The sequence below is a fragment of the Nicotiana sylvestris genome, chromosome 10, assembly GCF_000393655.2.
Source record: "Nicotiana sylvestris chromosome 10, ASM39365v2, whole genome shotgun sequence".
In the NCBI taxonomy this organism is placed as follows: domain Eukaryota; kingdom Viridiplantae; phylum Streptophyta; class Magnoliopsida; order Solanales; family Solanaceae; genus Nicotiana; species Nicotiana sylvestris.
In genome coordinates, this window is record NC_091066.1 from 137,748,629 (window position 1) to 137,768,649 (window position 20,021).

At 35.9% G+C, this 20,021-nt stretch overlaps 3 protein-coding genes across 4 annotated transcripts; 2 read left to right on the top strand and 1 right to left on the bottom strand.

Moving 5' to 3' along the window:
* Positions 1-314: 314 nt before the first annotated feature.
* On the top strand, positions 315-4,159 carry LOC104209988 (uncharacterized). Of its 2 annotated transcripts, XM_009758806.2 has the most exons (11): positions 316-522; positions 617-730; positions 821-936; positions 1,477-1,523; positions 1,605-1,705; positions 1,971-2,058; positions 2,265-2,373; positions 3,091-3,262; positions 3,343-3,414; positions 3,603-3,716; positions 3,831-4,159. In XM_009758806.2, exons 1-11 carry the CDS (start codon positions 421-423, stop codon positions 3,921-3,923), a joined length of 1,128 nt encoding a protein of 375 aa, XP_009757108.1. In that variant the 5' UTR covers positions 316-420; the 3' UTR covers positions 3,924-4,159. The 2 variants fall into 2 exon arrangements, with proteins under 2 accessions (XP_009757160.1, XP_009757108.1); XM_009758858.2 differs by lacking the exon at positions 3,603-3,716 and having other exon boundaries at positions 315-522.
* A 1,229-nt stretch (positions 4,160-5,388) lies between these two features.
* Positions 5,389-11,836, top strand: LOC104250177 (uncharacterized). Its single transcript, XM_009758717.2, has 7 exons — positions 5,389-5,900; positions 8,706-8,846; positions 8,936-9,298; positions 9,671-9,913; positions 10,353-10,445; positions 11,000-11,200; positions 11,297-11,836. The coding sequence occupies exons 1-7, from the start codon at positions 5,583-5,585 to the stop codon at positions 11,507-11,509; spliced, it is 1,572 nt and encodes a 523-aa protein (XP_009757019.1). The 5' UTR covers positions 5,389-5,582; the 3' UTR covers positions 11,510-11,836.
* A 1,330-nt stretch (positions 11,837-13,166) lies between these two features.
* LOC104250103 (non-functional NADPH-dependent codeinone reductase 2-like) lies at positions 13,167-15,629 on the bottom strand. Its single transcript, XM_009806689.2, has 4 exons — positions 15,186-15,629; positions 13,969-14,212; positions 13,688-13,867; positions 13,167-13,533 (listed from the first exon to the last, which is right to left on the bottom strand). The coding sequence occupies exons 1-4, from the start codon at positions 15,527-15,529 to the stop codon at positions 13,315-13,317; spliced, it is 987 nt and encodes a 328-aa protein (XP_009804991.1). The 5' UTR covers positions 15,530-15,629; the 3' UTR covers positions 13,167-13,314.
* Between the last annotated feature and the right edge of the window lie 4,392 nt (positions 15,630-20,021).

Consider the following 20,021-nt stretch of genomic DNA (forward strand, 5'->3'; position numbering starts at 1 on the left):
TTTGTTTTCAATGAATTTCAACTATACCAATTAAAAAAGTTTCCTTTTGATTAGATTTTTGAAATATTGTATATATATATTTTTGTATTTTATTACTTTATTTGCTACCTAATCCATGAAATTTCCTTTCTGTCTTACATCTAGTGTTGCTAATCATGATTTAAAATATTAAAGGAGATTTTTGCGTGCAATTCTTTGAGAGAAAGAACCTTATTTATTTAGGTTTTCAACTTTTATATATGTTTGGCTATTTTTGATAAGTCTATAATTAATAGCTAGAGGTTGGCAGTTGAGACTTAATTGTGACATTTCTGTAACCCATACCCAGGTCCATTGGGCCTATTTCTTTTTGTCATTTAGATATACGTGGGCTTCGTTCCAACTTCCGATCAACCCATCAGTCGCATTTGGTCGGAAACCATGGACTGCGCCGGCAGCGGAAGCCGAACCCCATGTTCCAGTCCGGCTACAAGACGTTGCGATCGCTGTCAAGCCGTCGCTTATTGCTCCATCTCTCACCAGGTTTCATATCCAATTGAGTAATTAACTCTCCAAATAATAGTAGTATAATTCTTTTCTGGAAACAAAGGGATAATTTTATTAATTTTCTTTTTAGGTTGCACACTTGAATGTACACAGGAAAGAGTGTCAAAGGTTAGAACAGCAAATGAAGCAAGCTCATGTTGTGAGTGATTTCCCTTTTACATTTTCTGAAGAAGCTACTGCTCAGGTAACCTGTGAATAAAATTTTGATTTTGACATATTTACTATTTGTTCATAGAATTTGCTTAGGTAAATACTTGTGGTGCTTTAATTATAGGTGTGTGATAAACGCATGACAAGGTGTTCATTCTTGATAAAACTGGGAATTCACCGTGTAGGAATGTGGATGTTTGAATGTAGCTGTGGGGCGCCTACTACATTGAACTGCTCAAGGTTGGTTTTTATTTTCATGATAAAATGTTCTCTTGTTGATCCTATCTTCTTTCAGCCTAAGCCTAACCAGAGACGGAGTCAAGATTTGAACTTTATGGGTTCTAAACTCTAGGATAGCGATCTTTGTGCATATTTGGTGAATTTCTTAATACAAATACAGAGTTTAGTCTAAAGCTACTGGTTCGGTCGAACCCGTAGGTCGGCTTCTAGCTCTGCCATTGAGCCTAGCTAATTACAACCTTTATACTTAGAGTGCTAAGAGGATGATTATGTATCCTCTTTATGTGAACTTAAGTAATTCCATATTTGTATACCTACTACCTATGTTCTCTTGTATATAGTAGTATTTGTCTATAATCAAGCTTTGTACTTGTCATAGATAAAGTTTTCTGTGTATTATATATTTGAATGTATTCTTTGCATTATTCGTGTCTTTCTCGAATTAAAAGGTTCTATTTGATCTCTGCTGCTATGCGGATATAAAGAAATACTTCTAACCTAGGTCACACTTGGAATCTTATCCTTAATTTTTGTTATTAGGCTCATTGAAGGCTGGAACTTATCTGGTACATTGTGTCCTTGTAGAGGTACTTGTATTTCTTTAAGCGACCATTACATGAATGCAATGCTTGTCATGGATGCTAATTTATAATAGTATTCACATGCAGAGCCATCCACTGTATTACCAGAGCTACTTAGTGGTTGGAAGGAATATTATGAATGGAGGTGCATTCCGCTATATTCTCCTGTTGCCCTACTACTTCACTGGGTAAGTTGGCTGTATACAAATATTAAATGAATGGGTTTGTAGTAGCCGTATTATTTAGGCAATATACTTCTTTTGCCGTTTTATTTTGTAGTTTCTTCCATATAGTCATTCCATATATGGATATTTTGTTTTTATATGGTCTTTGACAATATGACCAAGATGCATGAATTGTTTGTGAAGCTATTGAAAGTGTCAATCTTTGAAGAAATCATTTGTGAAACTCACTGGCTCATTTGTAGTGCTATCCTTCTCTTGCTTTTTCCAGCCATTGACACTGTATTGGGCCATTAAGCTGGCAGTTCAAGGGAACCTGATTCCTGAAATAAGTAATGAGCTACGCATACATTATTTAGGTACTCTCTTTTCTTCTGAGCTTTGGTACGGGGTTTTATAGACAAGGCTCTCTCTCTCTCTCTCTCTCTCTCTGACCGTAAAAATTGACAAATGACATTTAGCGCTAACACCACTGCTCACTCTTCATCTCCTTTGGAGCTAGTTTTTCAAGGGCTCATTATTTTCATACTAAATTTGAGCTCTTTCTCTTGTTTGAAATGTGAAGGTCCTGAAAAAGAGCTTCATCAGCTTGCTGCTTTCAGTGAACTGTATGCAGTTTTTCCTGGTGTTCGAATGTATATAGATCTTGTGGGACCTGCAATTCCAGAAGATAGGTTTGGTTGCCCTCCTTTATTTCATGTTTCTGGTTTACTTCTTTTTTACTGCAAGTTCTAATTTATTAGCAAAGTAAATTCGCAAAGTTATTGCTATACGACTTACAGCAGGAAACGAGAGTAATCTCATTGACCTCATTGTGAAGTCCAGCAACTAGTACTGCACTTATAATCTTTTAGTGGACGGAACTTTAGCGAACTAAAGACACTTGGTTCTCATTCTGCTGAAAGGAAATAACTTGCATTGTTAATTCTTGAAAGACTCTTAAATTCGGAAAAAGGGGGTCGTAAATTGATAGCTTCTGTAATAAAGAAGGTAAAAAAAACTTTAAAAAATAGGTTACAAAAGAAAGATGTACTTGGGAGGCATTAGATATTTGATATAGCGCCCTTGGTTGGGCTCTATAAGCCACAATCATCTTCAGTGAATAATGACTGCTACACATCTAATGATTGCAGATGATGCTAACAGAAAAGTGGTTAGAGTGGGGTCCTTGCCAATTTACTAGACATGATCCATCATTTGAAACCTCGGTAACCTGATAGTGTTCTATCTGTTAGACTATATGATACATCACATTCACACTAACTTCTAACTTTCTTTTATTGTTATTTCCAAAGTTCATAGGTATCTTGTTTATCTTTTGCAGATTATTTATAGTCACACTGCTCTAGGTACCTTTGATAGATCACGCTCTTTTGCTTTTTAATGATTAGGAATGGTGAGAGAATTGAACTTCGTGATTATGCTCATTGTACAGAGACCAACTGCCAATGTAATTGTTCGACCGAGAGTTTTGGCCCAACATCATTGTCAAGTGGATCTTCAGCCATTAAATTAAAGCTTCATGCTGGTTATTATCATGATTGTTATAAAAATCTCATTAAGGTCGTTCAAACAGCATTTTCCTTTGCTCATGCATTTCCTTCTTTGGTTAGGTTTTACTCAAATGTTCTATGCTTCGTCAGGGTTCTCCTCCTAATCTAATTATTGCGCCAAATGCTGGTGTCGCTGCTTACAGAAGCTGGTTACCTACCATTGTAAGTAATTGGAATTCAATACTTCATTTCAGCTTTGTCTATCTGGTGCTTAGTTTTGTATACAAGGATCGAACATGAGATTAATATGTCAGATTTTTCTTTTATGATTTTGCAACAGTGCTTAAAGCTAGCCAGGTTTGGTGTTTCTAAATATTTCTTTTTTGTTTTTCCTTTAACTTTTCATCTAGGAGCTGATAAAGGAGAACAAAGTTCCTGCATTTTTCTCTGATTACTGTGAAGAAGCTTGTAATCTAGCAATTAGTTGCATAAGCTCAGTGACTGACGCTTCTCCTATCGTTCCTGTTAGTTTTTTTTCACCCCGCCTGTCCACCAATTTTTTTCCAAATTTTGTTCTTAAAGGTGTATATTACTTCTAAGTCATTTCATATGTATTGAACTTGTTTCTTGCTGTGCAGATCCAATTAAATCCTTTTAGGCAACCCCTTGCAGTAGAAGACAGTGCCCTGTTTCTTCCATGCTACTCAAATTGCTTCATCTTTGGGATTTGAAGTAGCTTTAAGATCCTTCAAGGATGCAATGGTTTGACTATATTAAAACATGATAGCAGATTGAGGATTATAATTTTAGAGTCTATTATACTGCTAGTGCCGAACCCCAACTTGTTTGAGATTGAGACGTAGTTGTTGATTGTTTACACTGCTAGATACAAGTTTATTTGTTTTTGTTCACCTTACACTATTCAGATAGATTATACAAAATTCTTTCTGTATTTTGGCCCCCCAAATATGTCAATTTGTGTATACTACTTGCCCATCTGGTTATCGCATTTCGATGTACTATTTTAGCATTTTTAATTAATAACAAATGGCCGAATAATTTAATAATGAAGATGAGGGTGCAAGTAAACAGACAGGAGCGTGCACTAACCTTGAGAATTACGAAAGAGAAAGTCAACGACGTGCTTAACATTTTAAATTTGAAGTCTTCTTGAAATTAGGGAAAGAAATATTCTAAGTAGGAATGCATCCAATTGGAGGTTGTATTCAATCGTATAATAAGTGATATATAATTGTGAATTGATGGCATAATAATCATCCTTAATGAAAGAAGATTCTTATATTTTCTCTAGAGTGATGTTATCATTGAAATTCTATTATGAGAAGTTATAAAGTTGTTAGACTTAGGATACATCGTAAAGTAGTGGTTATGACTTATGCGTTTCGTGACGTAGATAGGTCTAAAGTTCATGGAATTTACAGGAATAAAGTAACATAAAGAATTTAATAAGTTTTGGAAGAAAAAAGATGTTTCTGCAAATGGAATTTTAACTTTGTCGTTATTGGATTTGGAATGGATTCATAGAGGATTCCAATTTTTTTTTTTTTTTTTTTTTTTTTTTTTTTAAAGAAAAGAATAGTTAATGAATGTAGTCCAAAATAAAATTTCCCTTTTGTTCACTCTCAAAAAATACAATGGTTGTCCGATCCATTTTACTTTACTGTGACTCAAAAATCAGAAGAGAATAACTAACGCCTCTCGTTCAAAGTAAAATTGAATTGATAGTTTTATTCTATATTTAACAAAATGTCTGACAGACAATGAGCTACTCGAGTATAAGGTCTTTCACATTATCTAATAATTATTAAATAATAAATATTTGTATAAAAGATATATATATATATATATATATATATATATATATATATATATATATATATATATATATGGGGTGTAACACAATACACGAGTATATTCTTACATGTCAATTAATCTTTAAAATTCAAATATCCAGGTTTGTTTAGATTTGATTTTAAATTGTGTTTCATCATAATTTTATAGAAATACTTTCAAGAGATAAAATTAAAATAAATTGAGTCATCAAAAGTTTAAAATTTCTAGTTCCTTTTGAATAACAAAAATCTCCAAATTTAAACTTATTTTTTTTTTCAATATCAAACTTGTGTATGAGTTCCCAAAAATAGTACTTTACGATTCGGGAATGTCCACTTCAATAATAAATTCATAACACAACACACCGAACAATATTTACATCTCTATCTACTTCCAATCATTCCCCTTTCCAACAATCCCAACCCCAAATCAATTTGGAACTCAATCCTCTTCCCTCTATGGAACCCTAAATCAATTCTGCAAAATCCCCAAAAATCCCAAGCTGCAAATTACTCTTCAATTCACTACTCCCACTAATGCATCAGACGCTGAAACTGTCTACTTTAACACTGCTATGGATATTGTTAATTGGGTTAGGATTAGGTTTTGGGGATGCATTAAAAATGCCTTTTAGGGTGAAGGATGTACTCCCTGTATTGCCACGTGAGGTTTCTTGGCCTGTGCTTAATACTCTTCATAGCCCAGTTGATTTGTTACCCACTTACATTGGATCACTTGCTCCCGATAATGGGTCAATTAGTTGGAAAGGAGCTTGCTTTTTTCAGAATGAAGCTAGGGTTGAGTTTACCGGCCCCGGTGATCGCGGAATTGGCGGTGCCACTATCCATCTCTCGGTTTGTGGATTGTGAATTTAATTTATGCTCGGTTGATTTTGTTGAGTGGTATTTGCTTGTAATTTTTGGTCAGGTCGATGTTTAATTGATGAATGGTGCGAGGAATAGCTCTGCTTTGTTTATTTAATTTATGTCGGTTGATTTGCAGAGTACTGCTATTTACTTGTAATTTTTGGTCGAGTCCATGTTTAATTGATGAATGGCGATAGGAATAGCTTAAAGATGATGAAGTACGTCGAACTTTGTGGGTAGAAATTATCTCGCTGGTTTTTCGGGGGGGGGGGGAGGTGGAGCCACATGTGAGGAAGAGATTATTAAATCCCTTTATCCGAAAATTACACAGTGCAATTGGGTTAACACAAATATTTTGTGTATATACTATATACAAATTTTTGAATCCCCTTGAAACAACTTCTTTTAGTGTGGTGGAAAAAGTGGTTAAAGAATACAAGATGCGGCATTTTACAAATTTTTACTCTTGTTAAAATTCCTAGTCCACTACTGGGTATTGGGAATACTAATCATTGCATGCTTGCGAGCTAAATATATGCTTCATTATTCTGTTTTATGAATATAGTTTCTGCTCAGTTGATTTATAACTGTATTTACTGGTAAGATACATATGGTTGTTGTAGTTTGTCGGTTGAAGTTATCTTGCTGGCTTGGGGGAGTGGGGTGTTGGAAGACTAAGAATTTCATGCTTTGGAAGCTAAATTTGTACCAAATAGTTGAACTAGAGGGTTCGGAAAAGAGGAAGGTGTTAATTTTAGTGGTAAAGTTGCAGAATGCTTTGTGGGCAAAAAATACTAGGTTTCATGTTCAAACCCCAGTGGAGGTAAAAAACATTATCTTCCTATCTGCTTAAGCCTTGGTGCGCCCGGTACCTGTGTTGGTGGGAGGTAGCAAGTACCCGGTGGAATTAGTCGAGGTATACGCAAGCTGGCCAGGACACCACTGTCATCCGGAAAAAAAAGTTACAGAATGCTTCATATTAGGATGATAGTCACATTGATGTAACAAAAAGTTTGATTATTGTTGTTAGTATTGGAAATAATATTGCCCGGGATCAAAAAAAAATAAAATATTGCCTTCTTGCCGTTGCCTGGGAGGAGGGTGTAGAAGGAGGAGGAAATAATATCTTTGAATCAGTTGTACACCAAGAAAGTCAGGTTCCTTCCATTTATGAAAGCTGCTTTTTTGGGCTGTGTCTTTCTATCACATGAGCCACTTCAGAACAAGAATAAACATGGAATGTGGCTCACTACTTGTCAGCATTTGTATTCCCACGTAGCCGCTTAAATGTATGTGTATGCACTTCGGTCCCAAGGTTTCTAAATGCTCTAGCATTTGAAGCAAACTTAGGGTGCAAGGGCCGTTGAAGCGTGCTGTTTTGTGGATCCACTATCACCATGTGTAGAAAGCTAGATTGTTATGAACATTCAGTTATAACTTCTGTCCTCCTATTCAATTTAGATATCATCCTGTTCAATTTTAGATGTTGCCATACCTGTTCCTTCACATTGACCACTCACCGGAAAATGCTCTTCTTTCTTTTAAAGAAAAAGGATCTTTTCCTCCCTGAATATGCCTGTAGACCAATAATTTAATGAGAACTGCTGTACTGTCTTCTTTGTGTCAACTTCCTGTCTCCACTTTATTTTGGAACTATTGATAAACTATCAATTTTTCCAATGATCATCACCAGCTTCCTTCACCCTACTAAAAGTTCTTGCTTACCTATTTGTTGGCACTGAACATGTATACCTTTATGGCTAGCTGCCTTTCGATAACCTAAGGGATTGTTTGGTACTAGGATGGATAGACAAGGATATTCTATGGGATTAGCTATGCCACCTTCTATATGGGATAGCTAATCCCACCATTTTAGTACAAAATGTCGCAGGACTAATTAATACCCATAACCAAACGTGGGATAAAATAATCCTGCATTTTATCCCATGATTGTTATCCCTTATCCCACCAACCAAACGACCCCTAAAGGTATTAGTGGCTCACTTCACAAATACTTTTGGATGTTCATACCAGTGACACTATCAGCCGTTGCTCACAATATCCATCCTCATCTCTAGATCCACCTCTGCAAGCTTCCGACATTCTTTTTGATGCTTACAGGCATAACTTTGACCATTATCCAATCACCCGGAATTTCATAGTAGGCTCTCATTTGTGGTTGTTGTTCCCGATAGGTTTGAATAGTTTTAAGCAGACCTTCATTCAAGAGTAAGTAGCTTTATTTAAGTTCAGCATCTTTTAACCATAATTTCAGGTTGCCAAACTTATCATTAAAAAACAATAAGTATGAGTTGTAACTGAAGGAGACCGTAGAAAGATGATGATTTGGGAGGAGGCTTTATAAATGTTCGTTGATGAGTTTGGATGTTCTCTTTCTTTTTTGGGGGTGGGTGGGTGGGTGGTGATAAGGGGTTTGAGCACACGTGAGCTTTAGTTACTTGCTTTTATGGATGGTGCTCCCTAGGTTCCTTGCTGATAGTTCATCTCTTATCAACAGAATAATGCTGGAAGATTTGCACTTTGTGGTCTTCAAGCATCTAATATTCGAGATGACATGAATGTTTCTGCACTTGACACTTAGATGTTTTTATACATAGGAACCAATGGGGTCATAACAACTAACAAGTGATAACTTATTTAACACCTTAAGAAAGAAATAAGAAAAATTTGGGTATCTGTATGTACTTGTTCTTGTTCTATTATGCCGTTTTTATTTAGATAAGACATCCTTGGCGCCATTGTATTTCAGATTTCATTTACCCCACTTTGCAGACAGGCGCAGCACACAGCTGGACGTGTATGGATCTGTATGTATTTGCTACACCTTATAGGATAACCTGGGACTACTACTTTTCGGCCCACGATCACACATTTAAAATTCAGTCATGGGAGGAACCTGCTGAAATGGAATATGTATGCTCTCGTTTTAAGCCTTTTTTTCTTGTATAGCTTCAATGGATGTCCATACATTTACAGTTGACCTTTAAGCAACTTTTATGCAGGTCAAGCAACATGGAATCTCTGTGTTTCTCATGCCATCAGGGATGCTCGGGACCTTGCTTTCGTTGGTGGATGTACTACCCCTGTTTTCTAACACAGCATGGGGCCAGAATTCTAACCTCGCTTTTCTGAAGAAGCGCATGGGAGCGACATTTGAGAAACGCCCACATCCGCGGACAACAATTAATCCAGATGATGTTAATTCTGGTGATTTCTTAGCTCTGTCAAAGATTCGTGGACGGTGGGGTGGGTTTGAAACTCTTGAGAAGTGGGTCACTGGTGCCTTTGCTGGTCATACAGCAGTTTGTTTGAAGGATGAGTTGGGTAATCTTTGGGTTGGTGAATCTGGACATGAAAATGAAAAGGTGAGCAAAAGAGAAAATCTATGTATTTTTTCCACTAAACTACATGGACAAACAGTAGTGGAAAATCTAAAGAACTTGATTTCCGTGTCTGATAAATAAAATTTTCAGTTAATGTATGCTCTCCTTTACTTTTATGCAACTTTTCTTATAGATAGCAGTTCACCTCTGATGAGTTACTTATACCTCATTGTGCTATCCCTCTCTACCCCTGGAGGGAGGGAGGGATGACTCTCTGAGTTTTATTGTTAGCTTTTAAAGCGTGTAAATGCATTGCAATTTAATAACATGAATGGTAACATTCTCATATCTTTGTTTTGGTATGTTCAGTCTGCTTAATCTTGGTTAACTGATTCTCATGTTATATCTTTGCAGGGTGAAGAAATTATTGCGGTTATCCCTTGGGATGAGTGGTGGGAATTGACACTTAAGGATGACTCTAATCCACAAGTTGCTTTGTTGCCGTTACATCCTGAAGTGCGCACGAGATTTAATAATACCGCAGCATGGGAATATGCTCGGAAAATGTCCGGGAAACCATATGGTTACCATAACATGATTTTTAGTTGGATTGACACAGTAGCTGATAATTACCCTCCACCTCTTGATGCTCACTTGGTATGTCTCCCTTTCATTCCTTTTAAAAGTATAAACGATGATGAGCAAGTAGCAATGGATGTTTATGTTCTCCTAGGAACTAGGTGAATTCCCACATGTCCGTCAATCTCGACGCTAAGATTCTTAAGTCACCAACGACTTATCTAAACTACACATATCCTATCCTTGGCTATCACTCTCTAGGAAATACCTCAACTTAGTATAAAACAAACATCTTCCAGTGTTGAAGTTCAGAAGGATCTATGGTTATTACTGTTCCCCTCCCCCAAAGAACCATTAATAAAATAACTCCTCACAACAGGTGAAAAAGCAAGTCAATTAAAATGAAAATACCAGAAATTGAAGAAATATTAATTGGTCACCACTACCATCCTTCCATTTGAATAGAACTCTTGGACAACTTTAGTGTGGTTTCTCAGCAGAAGACATTTGTTGCCAGGTGATTTCTGTCATGTCCATGTGGACAAGAGTGCAGCCAGCATATGCTGCTAACATGTGGAATGAAGCTCTGAATAAGAGACTTGGCACTGAGGTAACTGAACATGTTATATTTTCATGTTAGAATCTTTTTGACGGAAACATGTATAACATCTTAGCTATTAGTTAATGGTAATGGTTAAGCATAGAAGGTGGCTCATTCCGCTGATTCCATTGATAAACACAGCTTATGAGTTCCCTCCTAAATACTGATTTTTTCCTTTGGTCCTTTTAGTACGAGCAGTTCATACATATATTATAATATTTTTTTGAATGACAGTACTGTTTGGTCAGCTTGCATCGCCTGAGGTACTCCATAACTCTTCTGAGAACAGTATAGAGCGGTATTTTATAGATGATGTTCCTTTATACAGACATTTAGCCTTGAGCAAGCATAAGATTAACATCATAAATTGAAGCATGCTTCAGAAAGCTTCCTTTTTAGTTCAGGTTGACTAGTTGATTGAACTTTCACTTTCAATATCATAGTATAACTGTTGACATACAGAGAGTGCATTAATATAACGCAGATTCTAAATTCTACAGAACCATTCAAGTTTTTTATCTGTAAAGATCACTTCATATGTACAGTTGATATTTCTCCTACAGGATTTGGACTTGTATGGTATTCTTGCTGAAACTGAAAAACGTGGGATAACATTTGATCAATTGCTGACCATCCCAGAACAAGATGAATGGGTCTACAGTGATGGGAAATCCACTACATGCGTGGCCTTCATTCTAGCAATGTACAAAGAAGCAGGAGTTTTTGGCCCTATTTCCAACTCTATTCAAGTAACGGAGTTCACTGTGGGTATCAAAGCCTTTGTCTAATCTCGTCTTGTTAGAAAAAACTTCCATTCTGTCACCCAATTAGTGATGGTAAGTCGTTCTTACTGCTTGCAGATAAAAGATGCATACACGCTTAAAATTTTCGAAGACAATCAGACACGCCTTCCGAGTTGGTGCAACAGCAGAGAAAATAAGGTCTCTTTCTGCCAGATTCTTGGCGAATACGAAATGGAACTCCCCCAGTACAACACATTGGAGCCATATGCCAACATGAATGAGAACTGTCCTTCTTTACCTCCAAATTATGAGAGGCCCGTGCGTTGTTGAATCTGGACTAAACTTGTGTATCAGTATCCCACGGAATCTAGTTGGGTTGCTATTGGTTAAGCATGTATCAGATTATCTACTATGTTTGTTCTTCCGTTTTCACATGAAATATCAATCTTTGTATATAGTTCATGCAAATTGTAGCTTCTTAGATGTTTAAGCCTATGATGGATGATAGATTGGAAATAATGTAGAATAAGTTATGGACTCAACGCCTCGGAGTCTTGTTCTGATATCTGTTCGTTGTAGATAGATGTATGTGAGTTGGTGAATCTTGACTTGAATGTGGACTAAATGTTAGAGCAATTACTGTTATGATTTGCTGAATTCTGTTATTTTGCTCTTCGATTTTATTTTAATTGACTCATTTTCCTTAATTTTTATGTACTAAATGATTTCCCAGCTGTATTTTGACCTTTCCAATTAAGCGTTAGACCAGCCTTGATGATGGATTTCTGTGTATTTTCTGTCGGTTGGGAACCAACTTAAACTTCAATGAAGGTCAACGAGGTTAGCATATTTTCGTGGATGCTCTAGGTAGGGGTATTTATGGTTTGGTTTGGGTCGATTTTTTCCTAAAAAGAAACCAAACCAAGTAAGTCGGGTTTTTAAATATTGGAACCAAACCAAACCAAACCAATTAAGTCGATTTTTTATCTATTCAGTTTTTGTCGTTTTTTTCGGTTATTTATCAGGTTTTTTTCTTCTTAAATATGAGACATACACTACCAAACACATATTCCGGCAACTACAAACGTAACACTATTAAATCAATTGCTCTTTGAAAAATCTATCATTTACCAAGATATATTGATGATAATTGAATCAAATAGTGATGAATAATTTAAGTACTCAATTAAAAATCGATTATTTTTAACATGAAATAAATTTCTTGTATTTAGCAAAAGAAAACTACCAATCAAAGTAGAATGTAAATGCAAAGAATTAGATTATTATAATAGCAAAGAACTAGACTAAAAGTACAAGTGACTACTATGTACTATAAAATTTTAGATATATATATGTATATATATATATATATATATATATATATATATATACATAATAAATTTATATTAGCTGATTTTATAGTCGGTTTGGTTCAGTATTTTCGGTTATTTTTTGATTAAAATCAAAACCAAACCAAATTTAATCGGTTTTTAACATTCAAAACCAAAACTAAACCAAACCTAAAAAATATTAGTTTATTTGGTCGGTTTGGTTCAGCTTTCCGGGTTTTTATGAACACCCCTTGCTCTAGGAATGCATGTCTGTTAGTTTATGTAATCTGTTACATTTCCTATCCTTAGACGGAAGTGGGCAGTATTGTAGTTATTACTTAGTTAGTATGTGTACCTTTATTTTCAAGGGTAAATGTGATTTTGACAAAAAAAAGTAATTTCCCTATTTTTGAATATTATTTGAGACCAGTAACTCTTATTTGGATATTATTACAGACCTGTTACTCGTGTGGTCAGCTGATTGTTTTATTAGCTTAATATAATACAATCTACTTCTTTAAAAAAAAGTGAGCTATTTACCTTTTATTATTTACATATTATTTAAGCTAGCGTTTGGACATAAATTCAGTTGAAACTTGAAAAAAAAATCAAGTAAATTTTAACAAAACAAAAGAGACTCGTAGCAAACATACAACTAAAACAACAATGAACTGGACAAATCTTTGTCCCATCTTATATCTTATGTTGATAATGTACAACTACCACAAATAGGAGGAAGCCGTATACAGTAAAGAAGAATTACAGGAACAGTATGCTTGATACTACAAAATGATATAATCAAAGTTATTCATCCCAGAGCTCTTCAATTGTCTTGTAAGGTCCATGAGGAGAGGTGTAATCCTTACCAAGACAAGCTCTACTTTGTGGGATTTCACTGATTTTCCTGCACTCTTCATCGCTTAATGACCAGTCGAAAATCTCAAGGTTCTGTTTCATTCTCTCTTTGTTATAACTCTTCACCACCACACCAATACCTTGGTCATATCCCCATCTTAAAGCAACCTGAATTTTGCACATCTCTAACTACTTCAAGTGTGCCATGTAATAAAGCAGAAATAAAATAACTGAAACTATAGAAGGATTTAAAGTTACACACTGACAATGTAAATGTTTTTACACTACCGGTGTAGTTTAAGTTAAACTCATCTCAGAATACCTGCGCGACAGTCTTGCTTTTGGTCTTTGCTATATCTTTGAGCACTTGAGATTCCATAACTCTGTTGGTTCCATAAAAGGTACCAATGGATCCTAAATGACTGTATCCAACAACGAGAACTCCATTTCTCTTGCAGAATTCTCTCAGCTTCTTTTGCTGCCAACATGGACTCACTTCTACCTTTCAAATCAAGAACAGCTCAAGTCATAGTCCTATCTTTTCACTCAATTTGTCTAACACAATTACTACTTCTCAAGTAAGTTTGTATTTGATTAACATACTTGATTAACAGCAGGCGGAATATCGGCAGTAGCAAGAACATTAGCAAGCTTCTTGCAAGAAAAGTTGCTAACTCCAATGGACTTAGTGAGTCCAAGTTTCTGGCACTCTTCCATTGCTGCCCAAACTGACTTGAAATCCATGGGAAGAAAGTCTTCTTTTTTAATTGGATACTGATGAATTCCTGGCTTAGAACTCACTGGCCAGTGTATTAGATATAAGTCAATATAATCCATCTTTAGATTCCTGCACAAGTTCAACCACCAATTTAGCAGTTCACTTTCACTACTACAAAAACAATTATGTACATCTCAAACCCAAACAAGTGAGGCCGATTATATGAATTCCTACTAATCATGTCACTCCGCTTAAACAAAATCTAAAAAAGAAAAAGTGAAAAGTTTTCTATATTTTCTAGTGGCATATAAATTTCTAAGAAGATGCTTTTTAAGACTCTTAGTATATTAGAATTATAACCACTAGAGTAAATTAGATAACTGTGATGTTAGATAATATTTAAGTACAGATCATTTAAATATTATGGCACCCAAACAGAACTAATTATGATTCATACAGCCGATCTCGATTAATTTGTGATTGATGCATAGTTGTATATAAATTTCATAGAGGACTAAAAGACTCTTAGAATTCATATAACCTAAAATAAACATACTAACATGACTAAACCTAATTCCAACTAATTGATTTTTTCTTTCTAATTTCTCGCTAAGTGTGTCACCCTATGCGAATCTCACATCGACAAAACACGGATGCTGAGTATCTAAGTAAACAAGCCTAAGACCCTAATGACTTATTTTAAAGCCGTGCAGGCTTAGCGACAAAGCAGACAATATCACTAGTGGGCTGGGCTACTTCATATTGTATCAGAGCCAGTCCGTGTGCAACCTTAAATGATGATGAGGCTCAGCAATGACGTTGAGTCCCGTTACGGGGGTGTATACGATATCTTAGGCGAATTCTACACAAAACGCACCATAAACGCTGGGTATATAAGTAAACAAACCTTACATCCTAGTAATACATTTTAAAGCCCCGCGGGCCTAGGCCGAAAGGCACAATATCAATAGTGGGCACCCTAAGTCTGCACGGATTCCAAGAGATGTTAAATCCTTGAAACAACTTAGCACTTGAGTAGTTCACTAAAACAAAAAAACAAATAAAAATAGATAATTGAATAGATTTTTCGAGAGAATTTTACTGTAGAGTCTTGGTGAGGGCAGGAAGAACATGTTGAGGATGAGCATCGCTACACCAAAGCTTTGAAGTGACGAAGAGTTGTTCACGAGACTGAATTAACCCACGATTTACTGCCTCAATTATGGCTTCACCAAGTGGTTGTTCAGAATTGTACAAAGCAGCTGTGTCAAAATGCCTGTAGCCAAGCTCAATTGCTTGCAGAACTGCAGTTTTAATAATTTCTGGTTCCACAGGAGGATCTGCTGCCGTGCCGAAACCCAACACCGGCATTCTCCGGGAGCCGGACGGCATGGGGATTTCCGGCATAGTAGTGAAGTGGTGGTGGTGTTGGTCTAATTGGTTCATCTAGTTGCGGTGGATAGCGTCCTTTTCCAACTGAGGGGTGCCACACGTTATGTATCTATGTAAAAGGAAGCAAGGACAAACGTCGTTTCTTTTCTTTTTCAAATTTTTTTTTGGGAAAATGAATAAGCACCCCCTATCTATACCTCAACTACACACTTTTTCTTTACGGAAATTCTATTACCCCCTAAAATTATTTTAAATATAATTATTTGCACCCTTAACGCCGACAACCAAACTCTTGGCAAGTGGTGAGCTACACGCGCCTCCACATGTATTTTTAGTACTTTTTTTATTCTTTCTTCTTTTTTCTTATCCCTTTTTTCTTATTTCTTATTATTCTCATTTTTTTAGTTATTTCATTCTCTTTCTTTTTGTTTTGGTCACCGGCGGCATAAAATGGTAGTCATCGAAATTTCACAAATACCATTTTTCCGGCGAATTTTTTTTCCCGGCGACAGATTTTTATCCCGATCTAAGTGTGTTTTGTTTTATATATATAAAAAATTTTCTTGAAAGTATAATTTATGTGTGGGAGGAAGAGCAAAAGAAATAAAAACGAATATAAGTTGAGAAAACTTTTTTCGGTTAAAATTTCAATACATCACTTTTTTTTCCGGTGTGGGAAGGTTTTTCGATGATGAATTTTTCCCCCCAAATCTGAGTGTATTTTGCTTTGCTTATGAATAAATATTTTTGAGAGTTTAATTTGTGTGTGAAAAAAATGGAAGAAAAACGGTTAGATAAAGTCGCCGGTGAATGAATATCCACCGGAATTAGAGAAGAAACAAAAAAAAAGTAAAAGAAAAAAGACAAAGAAAAAGGAAAAGGAAAAGGAAAAAAAGTAAGAAAAAATGGTAAAAAAGAATAAAAAAATAATCTGAAAATCGTTTTTTCTTGCTTCTCACTCTCCTTTGGGAGAGTAAAATATACACACTCTGCCACGTCAGCGTTAAGAGTGCAAATAATTACATTTAAAATAAAATTAGAGGGGGTAATAGGATTCCCGCAAAGAAAAAATATGTAGTTGGAAATCCGAGTATAGGTCAGGGGTACTTATGCATTCTGCCATGATTTTTCTTTCTTAATCTCTTAGCAACAAATGAATCTCAACATCATTTTTCCTGATCACGCTAAAAAATGCCTTGTAAGAGGTCTAGCTATAGTTACAAATATAATTCGATTTATAAGTTCGAAGCCGAATTCCATAGAAAATTAAGATTTAGTTATAACTTTTTTTTCACTTTATATCCATGTATTCCTACACATAAAATAAATTCAATTAAACTAAAATATCACACAAATTAATATTAATACAACAAACAAGTAACGTGAATAACGTCAAAGAATGTGAAATTATAGTCCGACATCAGACACATCGCAAGAATCCAACATGAACTTTATTGGATGGTTCTATACTGAAGACCGGAGAGGATTTGCTGACCCCCCCCAATTCATTTTTTTTGGAGAAAAGGATAATTTCATTAATAAAGGTTACGGTGGCATTACATCACTATTAGTAATACTAGAAATAATACTTAGGTTTCCAAACATTGCTAGTGTATTACATATGGAGCTTGATACTAGTCTAGTAGTAGATATTTCATTCTTGTCTTCTTGGATCATCCTCTTGACTGGGTCTGGTGGGGAGTTCAAAATCGTTGAAGTAGAGGTTGGTTGCTGTTGTTTGGAACCCTATTACTCAAAACGTGCGCCACCTTGTTTCCTTCGCGGAAGCTCTGTCGGACTACTGGATTCCCCAATCTCTTCAACAAGTACCTGCATTCAAAGATAGTGTTAGTATATGCAGGAAAGCTATTATGTTCCAGTAGTTGGATTATGTCCGTCGAATCAGTATTAATCTCCACTGGGGCTAGCCCTTTGTGATTATCCAGCTTTAGCCCTGTATTAAGTGCTAGTAATTCTGCATGGGTAGAGTTATAGGCTTTGATTTTGCTAGCAAAGCCTACTATCATGTCCCCTTGACTATTTCTTATAATCCCCCCAATGCCTCCAGTCTTATGGTTACCCAAGGAAGCATCTATGTTTAATTTATAGGTATAGGGTGGTGGTGGGTACCATTTAATGTGAACAAGAATTTTGTGCATGGTGCATTTGTATTTGGACGCAAGTAGTTTAAATTCAATGGTCCGTGTGTTAACTATTTGGTAGTTTAATGTTTTGGAGAGGTTGTGGAAGCAGTTATTGATTCTGTTTAACCAGAGGGGCCAAATTACAAATGGAAATACATCTTCCCAAATTATGCAGTTGTGTGTAATGGTTATTTGTAGGTCCTTGATTGATAAGAGCCAATGTTTATTATTTGGGATAGTATTGATGTCGATGCCCATATTGTCCCAGAATGTGCGTGCCACTATGCACTCAAGGAAAATATGGGTTATGGTTTCTTATGCCACCCTACAAACTGTGCAAATATTGTCGTTTGAAACTCCAATTTGATGAAGGTAAGATTTAGTAGGTAATCTATTTTTAAAGCATTACAAGAAAAAATTTAATTTTGTTAAGGGTATGGAGCTTCCAAATCCAATCATAGTCGGTGCTATTCTGGATTTGCTGGTAAAATAATGTGAAGACTGAATGGGTTGAGAAGGTGCCATTTGTTTTGAGCGACCAAATGGATGTGTCTATGGCGAGGGGGTTTGATGAGAGGGGGATGGAAGAGATATTATTTTTAATATTGCTGGGGAGTTCAAAGGAGATTATTGACCAGTTCCACCAGTCATTTCTCCAAACCTGGTCAAGGGTTAAATTGCTATCTTTCTTGTTAAGAGGACCATGAATGGAAGAGCAGATGTTTATGTTGTTAGGGGTCCAACAACCAGAGTAGAAGTTTATGGATTTGCCATTGCCAACATCCCAAGTAATTCCTTTGGCAATGGTTTTCCATCCTCTCAAAATATTTTGCCAAATGAAGGAGGTGTTCTTAGCATTAGTTTTAGGGCTGTATTTTTGAATTAGAGTGTTTGCTCACATTGTTGGCGGGTTGATGAATAATTTCCATGCTAGTCCTGCTAGTATGGCCTGATTTTTGTGGGATGCCTTAGGTATCCCCAGACCTCCCATCTTTTTAGGAAGGGTTACAACATCCCATAAGATGTAGTGGATCCTTTTTTTTATGCGGAGTTGTGCCCCAAATAAAATCACGCTGTATTTTATCAATTTAATGTTGGGTCTTCTTTGGGAGAGATATGTATTGTATATTATGATTAGGAATGGTATTGAAGGCAGCCTTTGCTAGGGTTGTGCGACCCGCAAGAGTTAAGAAATTTATTTTTCAATTTGAAAGTTTGTTCCGCATATTGTCAATTACAAATTGGAAGTCAGCAGGTTTAGGTTTGTTATTGGTTATGTGGTATCCCAAATACTTGCCAAATTGACTTGTTTGATTAATGTTAAATAAGTCGATTGTATAATCTTTGATGGCAGTTGAGCAGTTACATGAAAAAAAGATTTTTGATTTGGTGTTATTTTTTTTTGACCAGATAGTGAACAAAAGGTTGTTAAGGAGTGGTGAATGGTATTTATGGTTTTCTCATTGGCATGTACCATGAATGTCAAGTCATCTGCATAGAATAGGTGTGACAGATAAAGTCCTTTTGTCCCAATTCTAATGGGATCCCATAGAGTTAGGTCAACTTGGTGGTTGATGTATACAGATAGCAATTCCATGCTTAATATGAACAAATAAGGAGATAGAGGATCCCCTTGTCTGATACCCCTCGTGGGTTCGAAGAAATTTGTTTGTGCACCATTTACCAAGACTGCTATCTTGCTTATGGAGATGCAGTTCATGATTAGGGTGGTGATTTTTGGTGGGAACTTAAAGAAGGTTAAGGCCTTGTAGACAAAAGACCATTCTAACCTATCAAAGGCTTTTTCGAGGTTAATTTTGATTATCAATTGCCCATTCACCCCTTTCCTTTTTTAAAGATGGTTGTTTACAACTTCTTGTATAATAATAGCATTATCACATGCTCGCCTCCCCTTTAAGAAGCTAGCTTGGCATGGGCTGATAAGATCAGTTAGAAAAAGCTTGATGCAGTTAATAATTATTTTGGTGATTATTTTGTAAGTGGTGTTGCAGAGTCCTATTGGTCGGAAATTATTGAGGTTATTTGCATGCTTAAATTTAGGGATGAGGCATAATAAGGTGTGATTCATTTCCTCAAAAATTCTGGATCTGGCAAATATTTCTTTACAAAGCCGGATAATCGAGGGACCCACAATATTCCAATATCGTTGGTAGAAAATAGGGTGCATGCCATCAGGACCCGGGCCTTGTATGACTTAAAAGAATATACAACCAAAATAATTTCTTGGGTGTCCAATAGCCTATCCAGTGGGGAGAGGTCAATATTGGCAAAATTTGTGTGATCATTTTTAACCGTATTCCACTCTGATAGAGTATTGTTGGTTGTGAATATATTTTGGAAATATTGGTGAGTGTGCTCAATGATTTTCTGACGTTCCATTA

Bases quoted from the DNA above. Each gene is read 5' to 3' on its own strand.
- LOC104250177 (XM_009758717.2), top strand. From the start codon at position 5,583: ATGCATCAGACGCTGAAACTGTCTACTTTAACACTGCTATGGATATTG. The intron at 10,446-10,999 runs GTAACTGAACAT...TTTCTCCTACAG, and splicing joins ATAAGAGACTTGGCACTGAG to GATTTGGACTTGTATGGTAT. The intron at 11,201-11,296 runs GTGGGTATCAAA...TACTGCTTGCAG, and splicing joins TTCAAGTAACGGAGTTCACT to ATAAAAGATGCATACACGCT.
- LOC104250103 (XM_009806689.2), bottom strand. From the start codon at position 15,529: ATGAACCAATTAGACCAACACCACCACCACTTCACTACTATGCCGGAA. The intron at 14,213-15,185 runs GTAAAATTCTCT...GAACTTGTGCAG, and splicing joins GCCCTCACCAAGACTCTACA to GAATCTAAAGATGGATTATA. The intron at 13,868-13,968 runs GTATGTTAATCA...TTGATTTGAAAG, and splicing joins TTCCGCCTGCTGTTAATCAA to GTAGAAGTGAGTCCATGTTG.
- LOC104209988 (XM_009758806.2), top strand. From the start codon at position 421: ATGGACTGCGCCGGCAGCGGAAGCCGAACCCCATGTTCCAGTCCGGCT. The intron at 937-1,476 runs GTTGGTTTTTAT...TTTTGTTATTAG, and splicing joins ACTACATTGAACTGCTCAAG to GCTCATTGAAGGCTGGAACT. The intron at 2,374-3,090 runs GTTTGGTTGCCC...TTTAATGATTAG, and splicing joins CCTGCAATTCCAGAAGATAG to GAATGGTGAGAGAATTGAAC.